This window comes from Acipenser ruthenus, chromosome 2 (assembly GCF_902713425.1).
Source record: "Acipenser ruthenus chromosome 2, fAciRut3.2 maternal haplotype, whole genome shotgun sequence".
Taxonomy (NCBI): domain Eukaryota; kingdom Metazoa; phylum Chordata; class Actinopteri; order Acipenseriformes; family Acipenseridae; genus Acipenser; species Acipenser ruthenus.
In genome coordinates, this window is record NC_081190.1 from 107,134,493 (window position 1) to 107,151,489 (window position 16,997).

Below are 16,997 nucleotides of genomic sequence, written 5' to 3' on the forward strand. Positions count from 1 at the left end.
ATTTTAGCCTGTCTGCATACGACATGCCTTTTAAACCCGGGATAATTCTGGTTGCTCTTCTTTGCACTCTTCCTAGAGCAGCAATATCCTTTTTGTAACGAGGTGACCAGAACTGAATACAATATTCTAAGTGAGGTCTTACTAATGCATTGTAAAGTTTTAACATTACTTCCCTTGATTTAAATTCAACACTTCTCACAATATATCCAATCATCTTGTTGGCCTTTTTTATAGCTTCCCCACATTGTCTAGATGAAGACATTTCTGAGTCGACATAAACTCCTAGGTCTTTTTCATAGTTCCCTTCTTCAATTTCAGTATCTCCCATATGATATTTATGATGCACATTTTTATTGCCTACATGCAATACTTTACACTTCTCTATTAAATTTCATTTGCCATGTGTCTGCCCAGTTCTGAATCATTTGTCTTATATGACTTTTTCAACTACACTATTAAAAAAAAATAATAATAATAATACAGGGTCTACTTGTAGGGAATCCAAGTATACAGTAATACTAGAAAAAGGTAAACAATGCAAAGTTTGTGTCAATGAAATGTGTGTATTTTAGCATCATAAACATTGATGAACATTAAAGGGTTAGTTCTTAAGATTTTGAAATCTTCTAAACATGAATAAGAAAAAAAAGAAAGAATTAAAGCTTAGGGCTTGTTTATGAAGATAACTATTTTTAGAGCTTTTGGAAAAGACAATGGTTAACAGCCAGCAGCTGCAAATAATGGAAAAGATACTGGCTGTGTATACTTCAAGAAAATATATGTAACGCTTGAATACACATTTAAAAAAACATGTATTACCATGTAATACATAGACTTGCAGATTGTTTCCTTGGCAACTGATAGTACCCCATTTACTTCAATAGCAAGTACTGTTTCTCAGGGATTCCGACTGTGATTAGTGTTGCCAGGACTGCCCTGGAAACTGAATACTCGCTCCCGAGTCTCAATATAAACTGGGCACAGTTTAAAAAGCAATGTGCTTTTGCAACTCAGAACAATCCAAACTGCTTGTTGCTGCTGGATCTCTCACACGGTACTGAACGTGACAGAATGACACACTCCACAGTGCACGCCAAAAATACCGGGATATCTCCCTGTTGAGCTAGATTTAAAACAAAGTTGTTGCAAGTACATTTTCAAGTCCTACAGTACGTTTGTTGCAAACATCTGAAAAGTAGACAATGCATCACTTCCTACAGTATTTCTATCAATATTATTATACGGTATTCATTTACATTCAGCCTAGCAGTTTCAAAATTCTGAAAACTCAATTTGGCCATTTGTAATTTACTGTATAATAGAATTTGGAAGTCAATGTGTGTTATAACTCTTTCCATGTGCTGCATTAAAGAGTAGGTAGCAGGTCGCTACTTTGTGTTTATCGTTTTCGTTACCCCCTTATCTTTCCCCGCGCCAATCAAAGGATGATTCCCTTACCTGGATCATTTAAAAGGCTGGTTTTTACAGACAAGGGAGAATGGAATAGGAAGCAGAATGTAAGGGAGCAGGAGGCTGGCGTGACGGCGGCAGTCTGTGCAATGGCGGTGTGTTTAAAAGGATTTTGTGTGTGGTCTGCGAGTAGCGGCAGTAACATTGAAGTATGAGACGTGAGTAAGCCAATTTGATTATGATCTTCTAGTCAGCTACAACCTTCGTTGGTTGTCGTGAAATGCTCAAAGGGACTCACTGGTTTAGAACTTATTGTTTCAAAGCAGCAAGTGTTTTACATGACGTGGCCGGCTACTCTTGGACCACCACGCGCTTCATAATGTCCTAACAGCCTGCCGTTCCCCCGATTAGTTTGTGTTTTAAGCTTCCGTTCTTTTAGATATCCCCCTGGTTGTTTTATTTTGTTTTTATGTACTGTATTGTTTTTATTATGACTGCTTTCGTTAATTTCCTGTAATAGGACTAGACTCCAGCTCGCAATATGATTACTTGATAAATGATCTGCACTGTCAACGATAACCCACTTACTTTGTGTGTGTATAAAAATAATGGAATAGTTAATTATAATAGCAATGTGTGGCACTTTTCACATGTGTTTTTATTGGTTTGTATATGTTATTTAAAGATGTGTTTGGTGTATTTGATTTGTTTATTTTACTATTATGATGTAGTATTTATTAGCGTTTTTGCAGTGTTTTTAACTCCTCCGTCACGTCTGTACGGTTATATGCTGTCGATGGTAGTAGTAATTGTTTGTTATTGTGCATATTTATGATCCGAGTCTGTGTCCTCTCCAAATAAAACCTAGAATTTTTTTTTAATCATTGTAGTTTGCGTGCTCCTTCTGATTTGTATCCCAGCTCCACGCCCTATAAAAGAACCTACTTAAGAGACATGTTTTAAAATTACCGTTTGTTTTAATTCTGAGAGTGAAATTCCCTCAGTGGCGTAGTCAGGCTGTACTTTTTGTCCATTCTGTGGCGCTTGCCCCACTCTGTCTCGGCGGGCAGGTGCTACACAGGGTTCCGAAAAATATAGCACTACACGTCCCTACGTGTTGCTACAACGGTTTAAATAAACATTATTTTTATTGTTAACATCCTGACAATTTTTTACACTTAAAACTTTCAAGTGGATTCTAATCCCTTTTCAAAATGGCCGCTCTAGTGCACTGCTAGAGTAAGGATTACTGCCCACATTGTCAAACAGGTAGCTCAGCAATAACAATCCATGATGTGGTACAAAACAGAAAAGCCAGAGCTGCTTTTTGTGCAGTGATTTAGAGGACAGATCTAAAACCACAGTGCACTAGAGCGGCCACTTTGATAAGAGCTATGAAACATACTTTAAAAGTTATAAAAGTGTAAAAAGGTGTCAGGATGTTAAATTACAGCTATGTTATTTAAACAGTTGTAGCAACGCATGGGGACGTGTAAGGCTAGTTTTCAGAACCCCGCTACTTACGCTATAAAAGGACACACATGTCCCACTACATATATGCATAACCAACTATTGCAAGGTGAAAATGAAACACACAGCAACATATGGAGCAGGGGGATTATAGAATGACCTAATTAAGCAGGTGACTGGGAAAGCCATGCCTAATCCCTAAATTTTCTAATTGATTATGAACACTGAAATGGTACGTGGATTTAAACCTAATCTTCTTGCCCCTATGCATAACAAGGACCTTAACCTTATCACTCCTCCTTAAAACAAACACTGAGGGAAAAAAAAGAAATATCTGTACATGGATTTGTTTAATAAGTGTACCTGAGCTCAAATCCTTTTCCCTTGAATGCCACTGCTATAAAAAGGACTGCAGATGTCTGAATGAAACCAGTTTTCAACCGATATACTGTTGGCCGATTACATTTTCCCCATTAAAACCATTATTGATTCAACAGCACAAAACACTGGTTTGTTACAATCCAGCATATTCAAATTGATTTGAAGAACCTGTTTTAATGATGGGCAAAACTGTAAAAACAAATAGTCTGCAAACAAAAAACAAAACATGAGACCATTTACTTTCCAAGATTCATTCTGTACATTACTAAAACATGGATTGCGAGCTCTTTACATGCTATAAGCATATACTTCCAATGGGACATTACACTTCAGCACTGCAGCAACACAATCTGACTGCTTACATGGTTACATATCTTGAGTGACTCTGAGAAATTTATTTGACAAACAAGGGCAAGGCTAATAAAGCAAATTTAACAAGACTTACCTTGAGGAAAAGGATTGGGCTGCACCACATGAAGGAAAGTGTGTACTAAGTGAAAAAGGATTCCTATAGGTCCGGGTTCAAAATATGCATGTGTTTCATAAACTCCAGAGGGAACAAACCCAAAATCCAAAGTTCCCGGTGGTGATCTCTGCATTGAAGTTTGGCTTCCACATACTGTACAGCCCCACAGCATCAGTAACAGCAACCCTGCTTTACCCATCATGATTGGCAGTGCTCATATAAAAAAAAATAAAACACCCAAGATTACAATTTCAGGGATGTTTGTTTTGTTTTTTTTCGTCAAAAGCTTTGAAGAACAAAAGGATTATATTTCAAACTTTATGTCCTTTGCTGATGTGTGGAAATCATTGCCCAACAGCTCTCCCGGGTTGAATATTTGTCCACTGGAATAAAACAGCAATACAAAAACAAAACCAGATGCCTCTCAATCCTCTTCTTTCCGTTATGAAGTGTGTCTCTGGTGTGTGTGTGCACTCTTCAGTTCTAAATGACAAGTGGATTTCTGTGGGAGCTCTTAACAGAACGGAGACACTGGTGTGTGTGCACTCTTCAGTTCTAAATGACAAGTGGATTACTGTGGGAGCTCTTAACAGAACGGAGACACTGCACCATCTCTGGCAGTGATGGAAAACACTGGCTCAGACATGAAGCACCCCTCCTATTGGAAAGGCCCGAGACTGTGGACAACAAGAAACCTGAAACACAAAAATGAAAGACAATGAGCTACTGTGAAATATTTAAAAGAAACTTACAAAAGCACCTAGATATACAGTAACTGTACACTCTATAGTACAGGATTTACAGTAAATCTCCTGTCAACACTCTGTAGTCACAATCCAAAATACTGCAATGTTTACTTCTTATGGATAAACAAGCATTTTGCAGTTGAATTGGAAACATACATTTACCATTTAGAATCTTGCTTACTAAAAAACAACCACTGCTTTTAATGAGGAATCAACCTTCTAATTTATTTAAACCCAAAAGCCTCCTCTTTTTTTCTTTTGCCAGATTATTACTACAGTATCCCTACTAACTGCATCTGACACAGCAAAACCACATTATTCTGTGTAATTACTTCCTGCAATTTTCGCATTAACGTCAAGGTAAATGAACACGCTTGATTATGCATCAAAGCTTTAGGCTTTTTTTTTTTTCAGGTGGATTGAAACTATTCTTTTTTTAAAAATACAACACATCTGGCCCAAACACAGGTTTGGCAAGTGAACAAATTGCATGTTTATCTGTAAGTCCCGTGGAAACCCTATTGGACCAGTAAACGAGGAAGAACATTAATTGACATGGAGGAACAGAACTTGCAGTTCTGTCCAATAGATATTGCTGAATATCACAGAAATCTAGTTTAGCATTAAAATATAGATTTGTTTAAAAAGTACTTCAGGTATTGCAATGCTTGTGTATAATTTACATACTTCCTACAATCACCCACTTAGACAGGGTTCTACATTTAGATTTTTTACTGTGTGATGAAATGTGTATCTGTGAGCGAGAGAGTGTATGTGTGCACTCTTCAGTTCTAAAATGACAAGTGGATTTCTGTGGGAGCTCTTAACAGAACGGAGTCACTGGTGTGTGTGCACTCTTCAGTTCTAAATGAACTGAAGAGTGCACTAACTTGCTCTGCAAGTTAATATATTAGGTTGTGAGTTAGCACCATTCAAAAATAACAAACAATTTTAAGGATTATTTGTTTAATCTTCTTGAAATGTATTTGTTTACAACTGTAAGGTCGCCCTGGATAAGGGCATCTAGCTTAGAAATAAATAATACTTATGTGAATACCATGTGTTTAAATGGTAATAGCTGATCTATTTTTTAAATCTGTTTTTTTGTACATTTAACATGTTTTGATGAGAATCTATAAATAAAATAAATGAGTTATCACCAGAAATAAATTCACCCGATATTTAAATTTTTAAACTATTATTGTTTTATTTTACTATTATTTTTGGCTTCAGAGTTGCTACTGCGTCAGTAAATTAAAGGGGGAAAAAAATAAAAAAAACATCCCCATTTTTCTCTTTGGAAATCTGGTAATCCTAAACTACATGTTAACACAAACGGTCTCGTTCCTGAAAAAAACCTAAGGGGGGAAATAAAAACGCATATTCTTTCATGATGGTTTTTCATTTCCGTATATTTAGTAATGTGTACGGTGACCAAAGTGAGCCCACGTCTTAAATATAAAAAAGTGGCGAAGCGAAGCATTTCCACATATACTACTGTTGTATTATTTCAGCCATTTAACATGCATACATTGGCGTGCTTGTTAGAAAATGAAAACACTGTATTCAAGATTTGAAAATGTATGTATACAAATGATACTCGTTTTTTTACAAGCAAACCCGCAACCGAGCTGTTACTATATGGTAACAGCAATGCTAAAAGGTTAACGGATTTATACTAATCCTAATAATAAACACTATTCACACAATAATCATAATAAAAATAATTGTTTTCAGATCGTTGTCGCTTCTAGCCTCTCTCAAGTCCGCACCACTTACTGCTGATAGTACGAACGAGTCCTGTAAAGATTGTGAATGGCATTTCTGACCTGAACACATTGTGCCAAAAATCAAAACGTTAGACAATTCAATCCCGTTGTCCAGCTTCCATGTGGTGTATCTGGGTATTCATCTGGGCATCTTTATTCGCTGCAGTCACAGCTGCAGACAGACACCTGCTATCCTGCAAACTATTACTGTAAGACTGGATATGAGGGCAACTAAATGTTGAATCCCCAACAAAAAAGCTGCTGTTTTATCTGCAAGTCTGGGGAACTGTCATTTGTTTCACTGTCATCATGAAGCCAGATTTCTTCCACTCCACTCTATACTGTAAAAAAGCTGCCATGTTGAGGTAAGAAGCAGTACCAACAGCACTTCAGTACGCAATCTCAGATGCTGTGTGTACAACAAGTACGACGTGTGGCGGGAAAGTTCAGACGAGTTCAATTACGCCGTTATCTGGGGTGGATATGTTTTTAGAAATGGGTTTCGGAATTTTTTTTTTTTTTTTTTCAACTTTTTTGGCACACTTACCCATTTTCCTGAGTTCATGAAACGGAAGCCATGTGCCCTATACTATATATATATACATTATACCGTTAAAACTTTTTCCAACCCGTAACTACTAGCCAAACTGCGATGGTTAATGTCGAACCGTGCTAGTCGTTTTATTTTGTCAAGAGCAAAGACACCCAACAAAATGCCCAGAGTTTGGAAAACAAGCAGTCCCAATGATATAAAGAATTAATCTGAAACATTAACAGGGCTTTTCAATACATCTTGCATGAACCTGTATTTTGGATTTAGAAATGGAATAAAAGGAGGGGGTGGGGGGTAACTAATGTAATGGATTAATTCACTGGTCTGCAGTATCACAGTGTAGGCAAAAGTGCAATAATGAAACAGCTGCAGTAGGACTGCATTCCCTGTGGATGTTATGTAAGGTAATCATTACCTTTTACAGGCTAAAGTGGTTCTTCAAATTCAAACATATCTTATTACCTTTTATGCCCTAGCTAAAAATTTCACCTCAGTAGGAGTTTGTCACTTATGTACAGAGCAAAAACACCATTCATAAAAATGTGATCCCCTTTTTAAATTTACTCTGCTTCCTGAGCCATGGCAGCACTGTTCACATAGTAATGAGAGGGTAAAGCAGGTTTTTAAGGGAGGTGTCCCTAAAGCGAAGCTAAAACTACCTTTGGGGAATAGTCTACCTAGTGATGAGTGCAAACGAGGCTTAATTTAATTAGTTAACAGACACCAACAAGTTGAATCCTTCTTCAAATTTCATTTGAAAATTTCAAGTTTACAGCGCTGTCGCTGATTTTATCCATGCAAATAAATACATCAAAAAATAAAATCTCCAAGAAGCACGATGCACACTTTAGTTATTGTTTAAGTATAAAATTAGACAAGAATGAGGGAGACTGCATCTTTAAGGTAAAGAAATTTAAGTCAATGCTCTGACGTAGTCATAGCAGCGATTTTAAATGATATAAACGCAGTGGCATTCAGATGTACTAGACTCCCCTAACCACCCCGCACCCATTCCCCTTTCACACTATAAAATACTGCCAGAGATGAAACAGGCTGCGCTAGCAGAAAGGATAGAACTTGCAAGATTCTTTCTGACTGGCCTCCAGGGTCAGAAATCCCATTAAAAGAAACTGGGCAAACCAGGGGCTCACATCAGGGTCTATGTCAGTGCAGCAGCAGACACACCATTTCATTCTACAATGTTTGAGGGGACTGTTGATATTTACAGAAAATAATAACAGGGAAACATCTGGCTCATTGCTTATGACATGTGGTTGTCAAACAGAGTTGACCTCTTTGGTAAGATGATGTTCACTGAAACAGTGGAGTAGGACTTCTCTTGCAATTAACAAAGGCCCTGTACAGACTACATAACCAATCTCATGAACCGTACTCAAAACCGTTCTAATTAAGCCAGCTCAAAGCGTCCACACTGTAGTACAGTTTCATGTTTAGTCAGGCTTCATGCGTACACACATTATTAAAAGTTTGGTTACAGTTCCTAGCAGCGCAATGGACTGTGGGACTTAATATGATAGTATCCCATAATGCACTGTCTGTTTACAACCTTGCAAATATGGAGCCCGTGCCCACAGAAGACTTAGCATGAACGTTATGGTTTTGTTGCTTAATAGCACAAGGTGCATTTTATCATAATGTGTGCGTTTCGATTTGAACTCTGAACTTCTTGACATATTTAAATCGCTCCAGATATCAATGTGCCTTGATTTCGGCATCTGATCACAGCGCTCCATGATCCACCACTTTACAACAAGCCTCAGAAATTGTATACGGTACATCAGTATTGATAGTCCTTCTCAACTCCTTCAGGCGCCTGTTCTGAGCACTGTATTCATAAGGTCCATGCGCCAAAACATATCAGAAAGCATTTTTGGATATTGGAGGATACACAAAAAATGTAGCTCAGTATTACAGCATCCACACTTCTGATAAACCGCACTGCCTGATGCAATCTAATTTAGAACCTGACTCGAGACTACCCCGAGGTTCTCGAGTATGGTATTAAAGGCTGCGTAGTGTGGACACAAACCGTATTTAGCACTTTTAAGCCAGTTTATAGGCAACTAATATGGTTTAAGTGTGGACAGGGCCAAAAACAGCTCCTTCTTTTTGCTTGCCAAAAGATTAGTTTACATTCTTTAATGGCAATTTAATGGTGTCTTGTTTATTTTGCCATTTCTTTTGAAGATTATACAGTAGTGGTGGCAGGCATATTTCTACCTGTTTGCATATACCTAGGGAACTGCTTGTCCAATTATGAGGAAACTTGTACCTTTAACACAGGTTGTTGAGAGTATCATAGTATCTGTCTGTCTGTATATCGAACTTACTTTACGACAACATGTGCTTGCAGTGAATGTACAGCTATGGCCAAAGGTTTTGCATCACCTACTATTTTAGGACTGAGATATGAGAATATACAGTGCCTATAGAAAGTCTACCCCCCTTTCAAAATTTTCACCTTTTGTTGCCTTATAGCCTGGAATTAAAATGCATTAAAATAGTATTTTTTCTTCATTTATCTACACATCCTACCCCACAACTTCCAAGTGAAAAAAATATTCTAGAAATTTGTAGAAAATTAATTAAAAATAAAAACTGAAATAGCTTTGTTGGATAAGTGTCCACCCCCCTTGTAATAGCAATCCGAAATTAGCTCAGTTGTAACCAATCGCCTTCAAAATCACACACCAAGTGGCCTCCACCTGTGTTAAATTGTAGTGATTCACATGATTTCAGGATCAATTCAACAGTTCCTGTAGGTTCCCTCTGCTGGGTAGTGCATTTCAAAGCAAAGACTCAGCCATGAGCACCAAGGTGCTTTCAAAAGAACTCTGGGACAAAGTTGTTGAAAGGATCAGGGGATGGGTATAAAAAAATATCAAAGGCCTTGAATATCCCTTGAAGCACGGTCAAGACGATTAAGAAGTGGAAGGTGTATGGCACCACCAAGACCCTGCCTAGATCAGACCGTCCCTCCAAACTGGATGACCAAGCAAGAAGGAGACTGATCAGAGAGGCTACCAAGAGGCCAATGGCAACTTTACAAGAGCTACAGGCTTTTATGGCCAAGACTGGTCAAAGTGTGAATGTGACAACAATATCCCAAGCACTCCACAAATCTGGCCTGTATGGTAGGGTGGCAAGAAGGAAGCCATTACTCAAGAAAACCAACCTTGAATCCCGTTTGAAGTATGCAAAAAAACTCAGGAAATTCTGTAGCCATGTGGCAAAAAGTTTTGTGGTCTGACAAAACTGAAATGAAACTTTTTGGCCTAAATGCAAAGTGTTATGTTTGGCGCAAACCCAACACAGCACATCTCCCAAAGAACACCATCCGTACTGTGAAGCATGGTGGTGGCAGCATCATGTTATAGGGATGTTTCTCATTGGCAGGGACTGGGGCACTTGTCAGGATAGAAAGGAAAATGAATGGAAAAAAGTACAGAGAAGTCCTTGAGGAAAACCTGCTGCCCTCTGCAAGAAAGCTGAAACTGGGACAGATGTTCACCTTTCAGCATGACAACGACCCAAAGCACACAGCCAAAGCTACACTGGAGTGGCTAAGTGAGAAAAAGGTAAATGTCCTTGAGTGGCCCAGTCAGAGCCCCGACCTAAATCCAATCGGAAATTTGTGGCATGACTTGAAGATTGCTGTCCATCAACGCTTGAACAGTTTGACAGAGCTTGAACAGTTTTGTAAAGAAGAATGGTCAAATATTGCCAAATCTAGGAGTGCAAAGTTGGTAGAGACCTATTCCAACAGACTCACAGCTGTAATTGCTGCCAAAGGTGCTTCCACCAAGTATTAACTCAGGGGGGTGGAGACTTATCCAATTACGATCTTTCAGTTTTGTATTTTTAATATATAACTTTTTCCCCTTAACAGTGTGGAGTATGGTGTGTAGATAAGCGGGAAAAAATCCTCATTTAAATGCATGAAACTGAGGCACTGATACAACGAAATGTGAAAAGTTCAAGGGGGTGTAGACTTTCTATAGGCACGGTATGTATATATATATATATATATATATATATATATATATATATATATATATATATATATATATATATATATATATACACATCATTTAGATATTTTATTTAACATCATGTCAAAGAAACTACAAAATGATATTGCAAAAGTGTACTGGAAGCCATAATAGTTACAGTATTTCATGTTAAATTTTTTTCTTACAAAGTTTGACAGTATTCCAATTGATCAGCACTGACGTGCATCCATAGTGCAAGAGCTGGTAGTAATAATAATAATAATAATAATAATCTTTATTTATAGAACGCCTTTCATACAACAAGGTTCAAGGCGCTGCACAAAAAACAAAAAAGAAGGTAACAGAACACAAAGATTAAAATCAAAGTTAATAAAACGGCATAAATTGATGAATAAGTTAAACAGTTACAGTTAAAAAAAACAAAAAAACATCATATATCGCAAAGAGAAAAGACACAATTTAAAACAACTAAAAACAACAATATATAAAATCAAAAAGCTAAATTATAAAAATAGGTCTTAAGCCTAGATTTAAAAGTAGCTACTGTAGGTGAACCTCTGACATGGTCGGGGAGAGAGTTCCACAGCTGCGGAGCACGAACACAAAAAGCAACCTCTCCTTTCCTCCTGAGCCTCACCCTCGGAATACAGAGGAGGCCACTATTAGTCGACCTCAATGCACGCCGAGGCTGATAAAGAGACAGCAACTCTGAGAGGTAATCTGGTGCCATTCCATTTAGTGCTTTAAATGTAAGCAATCGAATTTTAAAATCAATTCGATATTTCACTGGAAGCCAGTGCAGAGAAGCAAGTACGGGAGTAATATGTGCTCTCCTTTTGGTTTTGGTAAGGACCCTTGCAGCTGCATTTTGCACAAGCTGCAGCCTTAATAAAGCTTGGCTAGTAAGTCCAGAAAAAAGAGCATTACAGTAGTCCAGTCTACATGAAATAAAAGCATGGATTACTTTTTCAGCATCAGATAAAGACAGAAATGGATCTAATTTTGGCAATGTTTCTTAGATGATAAAAACATACCTTTGTAATCATTTTAATATGCGACTCGAAACTTAAAGTAGAATCAAAAATAACACCCAAATTTCTTACTTCAGACTTCAAATTAGGAGTTAAGTCCCCCAAATGTATTTTTGATAAATCAATTTGTTGCTGAGAGCCTACTATCAACACTTCTGTCTTATCAGAGTTTAATTGCAGAAAGTTTAAGGACATCCAAGTTTTGATGTCAGTGATACACTCAAATAAGGCTAATGTTGTGCTAATGTCACCAGGTTTCACAGAGATGTATAACTGTGTATCATCAGCATAGCAGTGGAAATTTACAGCATGTTTATGAATAATCTGGCCTAGAGGTAACATGTATAAAGAGAATAATATTGGACCAAGAATCGAACCCTGAGGGACACCACAAGTAATATTTGCTAAACCCGACACAGACTCCCCCAGTGAAACAAAGAACTGTCTGTTTGTAAGGTAGGATCTAAACCAGTTCAGTACTTTACCATCTAGGCCCACCCATCCCTTAAGACAATCAATTAAGATGGAATGATCCACAGTATCAAACGCAGCACTAAGGTCCAAAAGAACAAGAATGGATATAGCATTTGAATCTGCACTCATTAATAAGTCATTTGTTACTCTTACCAGGGCAGTTTCTGTACTGTGATTTGAACGAAACCCAGACTGAAACTTTTCAAACATATTATTAGTAATCAGGAAGCCATTAAGTTGTTTAAGCACTACCTTTTCAAGAACTTTTGCTAGAAAAGGGAGATTTGAAATGGGTCTGAAGTTACTCAGAAGTGAACTGTCTAAGTTGGGTTTTTTAAGTAGGGGCTTAACCAGGGCAATTTTGAAAGAAGCCGGAACTATTCCATTTTCCAGCGAACTATTCATAATGGCAAGAATATCATTACACAAGTAACTAAGGACATCCTTCAGAAACCTTGTTGGAATGGGATCTAACATACAAGTTGTGGATTTCATGTGCATGACAATCATGTTTAGTTCCTGTGCAGTAATACAAGAAAATGATTCCATCACTGTTTTCCCCAGTCTATCTGAAATAATTAAATTAGAACCATAAGATGGAATTTGTTCCCCAATAGTCTTTATTTTATTTTCAAAGTAGTTGAGAAATTCTTCACACTTGGACGAGGACACTTCTATGTTGCAGATGGGTGAGAATGAAGGATTTATCAATTTATCTATTGTTGAGAAAAGCACCCTGGAGTTATTTTTATTTTCCTCAATCAATTTGGAGAAATATGCACATCTTGCAGATCTTATAGCTTCATTGTACCTCGATAGATAATCTTTCATAATATCAAAATAGATATGTAATTTTGTAGCCCTCCATTTTCGTTCCATCTTACGACAGTCTCTTTTTATTTGACGGATAGTATTGTTAATTCCAGGGAGCATTATGTTTAAGTGGAACTAATCTAGTCTTGACTGGAGCAACTGTATGAAGAGTAGTAGTGCAAAGGTGGTTAAATCTGTCAACTAATAATTCAGTAGACAGAGACTGCAAAGGAAGTGATGGAGCTGAACTTATTATTTCAGAAAACCTTTGTACAGTTGAAGAATTAATGACACGGCTTTTAATAGTGTGGGCCCCACTCTTTCTGGGTACCGATACAATGGCTTCAAATAAAATACAAGAGTGATCAGAGATATTAGGATCAATTATGGATGAGATATTAACAACTAGACCCCGAGAGATGACAAGATCTAAGGCAGGGGTAGTCAATAGGCGGCCCGCGGGCCAAATCCGGACCGCCAGACGCTTTTGAACGGACCGCGGAATCGTTTTATTTACTTAATATTATCATTATTGTATTTTTTTAATTATTATTTTTACCCTCTCATTCCCTCACAATGCCATCTCTGATCTAGTGTACTGTTAATTTGAACTATCGTCAGTTTCCACGAATAAAAAAAACGAACGAGAGTTCCTTTTTTATACACCTTCCACTGTGCGCACTGTTGAACGCTATAGTCCCGCCTCCAGTGCTTTCGATGTCAAGTTAACAGCAGTGTGTTTAAACATGGCAGCAAAAAAAAGGAAAGTTGATACCGAAAATCGTTCATTTAAAGAAGAGTGGACCGATGCTTATTGTTTTGTTTTGCCACAGCGACCAAATGCTCGATCGGTATGTTGCTGTTATTAAAAGTGGGAACATTAAACGGCACTATGAAACGAAGCACAAATATCCACTGGGCTCCCGTTTAAGATCAGACAAGATCACTTCATTAAAAGATGGATATTCTCATAGCACAAATATTATTTCAAAGGCTACTTGTGCTCAGGAAAAGGCAACTGAAGCTTCACTGAGGTGTGTGTGGGTTATGGCAAAACACAGGAAACCTTTTACAGATGCGGACATGGTTAAGCAATGTATGGTTACTACAGCTGAAACCCTTTTCGCGGAGAAGAAAGACGTTGTTGAAGCCTTCAGACAACTACCACTTTCAGATACAACAGCTATTAGGCGCGCTGAGATCATGGCACAAGACGTTTTTAAGCAGTTAAGTGAGAAACTGAAAACTGGAAAATTTTCCATGGCAGTGGACGAATCCTGTGATATCAGGGACACAGCTCAGCTAGCAATGTATGTCCGGTTTTTTGATGGAGAGAAATTTGTGGAGGATTTGTTGTCGCTTATAAAACTTGTCAACTTCCTTCGGTCAAAGTCAGCACTGCAACACAGGCAATTCAAAAGCTTTCTTTCAGAAGTGTCTGCCGATTACGATGACCTCTTGGTCCACAATGACATCCGCTGGCTGAGCAGAGGGCAAGTACTAAGGAGGCTGTGGGAAATTCGAGTTCATGTGGAAGAATATCTGCATACAATTCCAGGGAAAAGGGCAGAAGAACTATACACATTTTTGAGAGATGCCGCAAGCATGAGCATCCTGGCATTCCTTGTTGATTTGACTGGCCACTTAAATGATTTCAACTTAAAGCTACAGGGGCGAAATCACAATGTAGTAGATCTCCATAGCAGTGTCGCTTCATTTAAAAACAAACTGAGTCTATTCAAAAGTGATTTGGAAACTGGGGGGATGCTGCATTTCCCAACGCTGATAAGCTGCCGGGACACTGCAGACGTGCATCAGATGACGTCATCTCTGGACAGGCTTCTTCAAAACTTCCAGCACAGGTTCCAAGAATTTGAAAGTGTTAAAGATGTCTTCCTGTTTGTAAAGAACACATTCGTGGTGCAAGCAAACGGCACTTGGTGTGATCAAGCAAAAGCATCCTTTCCGGATGTTGAAAAAGCAAAACTACAGCTGGAGCTTATTGATTTACAATCTGATGAAGTGGTTAAGATGCGGCACACAAACTACATTTGAAACTTTCTGGACAACCCTTGTGCTGGACTCCAAGTATCCACACTTGAGGAAGGTGGCATTTAACATCTTGACTATGTTTGGCTCGACATACGTGTGTGAGTCTGCGTTCTCAACAATGAACAACATTAAATCGCGTAATCGCTCCGTTTTGACTGATAATCATCTGTGCAACTGCCTCCGTCTTGCCTTTACTGAACTCACTCCAAACTTCAAGGCCCTTGTCCACCAGAGGACCTGTCATTTTTCCCACTGATGGTGAGTATTATAATTCTACATTATTCACATATATTTTATTTCAAATTGTATTGCTGTATAAAATTACATTTTCAGTAGTGATACCGTACTATAGTTAACAGGTATTTCACAGTAATTATTCATGATTATTTTGCTTAAAACATGTGTGTGTGGGTGTGTATTTGTTATTGGAAAGACTTGAATCATAAAGCCAAGATAGAGAGTTCATCTGTACTAAGTATTATTTTCTTTCAAACTTTAATATTAAACAAGCAACAAGGCTTTGTAGATTATCTATATTAATCTATGCCTACTATAATTTTATTTAACAAAACCAAAGTTAATACTCTTTGTAAACTCTAATTCAAAACTTAAAACAGTTATCTGAAAGTGTTTTAATGCTAATATTTACATCTGTTTGACATTTTATATATGTACTTTCTCAAAGTCTCAGATTTAATTTATTACATTTTTTTTAATGGACTAAAAATATAAGCAATGGGGTATATTACTAATTCACAGCATTGTATGTGTTTGTTGGACAGGGGCACTTGCAGCAAGAAAATAGTTTCGGACCTTGACTTTCAGATGAGTCTGGACCTTGACTGTACCTTGACCAAGAAATTTGGACCTTGACAAAAAATAATTGACTACCCCTGATCTAAGGTATGGCCATGATTATGGGTGGGCCCTGAAACATGCTGAATAAAATCAAGAGAGTCCAGGAGCCTTAAAAAGTCAATAGCCTTTGAATCAGCTTTGTTATCAATGTGAAGGTTAAAATCTCCAAGTAAAAGAATCCTATCATAATTAGTTGACAGTAAATTCAGGCAGAAAAAACTGACTAGGTTTAGGTGGGCGATAAATTATTACAATAAGAATAGGTGGTTGGCTAGCTAATAGCAAAGACAAGGATTCAAATGAAGAAAATTCCTCACCATTTTTTTGTCTGCAATTATAATTATTTCGGTAAATAGTAGCTATCCCACCCCCTCGCCCTTCTGAACGAGCTTTCTGAGCAAAAGTATAATTTAAAAGGAGAGGCTTCAATCAAGGAGATGTTATCATCTAAACTAAGCCAAGTCTCAGTCAGAAACAGAAAGTCAAGTTTATAATGTGAGATTAAATCATTGATAAGAAAGGATTTGTTTAATAATGAGCGAATATTGAGTAAGGCAAGGCATAATTTTACATCTTCAACTACTGGAGGTGTAGCTGTGATGGTCGGGACTCTAATGAGATTATTTACATTAACCCTTTGGGGTGAACTACCGTGCCTACTGCTATAATGCCTGGATGTTAATTTAATAGTCTTAATATGATTATTACAGGACAGCTCAGAGATTATATTGACATAATGTTTTTTCTGTACAGACAAGTATTTAGAATCCGGAAGAATACCAGGATTGGGGAAATGTAGTCAACACTTAAGAAGATAAGAAGTAAAATTATTTTCCAAATTCTCAGCAAGAAGAGTTGAACCCCTCCTGCTAGGATGTAATCCATCTTTTCCAAAAAAACTAGGTCTTTCCCAGAAAATATCCCAGTTAATAAATCCAAT

General features: G+C 37.6%; 1 protein-coding gene across 19 annotated transcripts in view; it reads right to left on the reverse strand.

The window, feature by feature from the left end:
- The window catches only part of LOC117408504 (prominin-1-A-like), a 107,912-nt gene that overhangs the window by 76,142 nt on the left and 14,773 nt on the right, over positions 1-16,997 (reverse strand). For all 19 annotated transcript variants that reach the window (XM_059005736.1, XM_059005823.1, XM_059005712.1 and 16 more), the window contains exon 2: positions 3,707-4,422. In XM_059005736.1, the coding sequence (XP_058861719.1) occupies positions 3,707-3,929 (223 nt within the window). In that variant the 5' untranslated portion in view covers positions 3,930-4,422. The remainder of the gene's footprint in view (positions 1-3,706; positions 4,423-16,997) is intronic.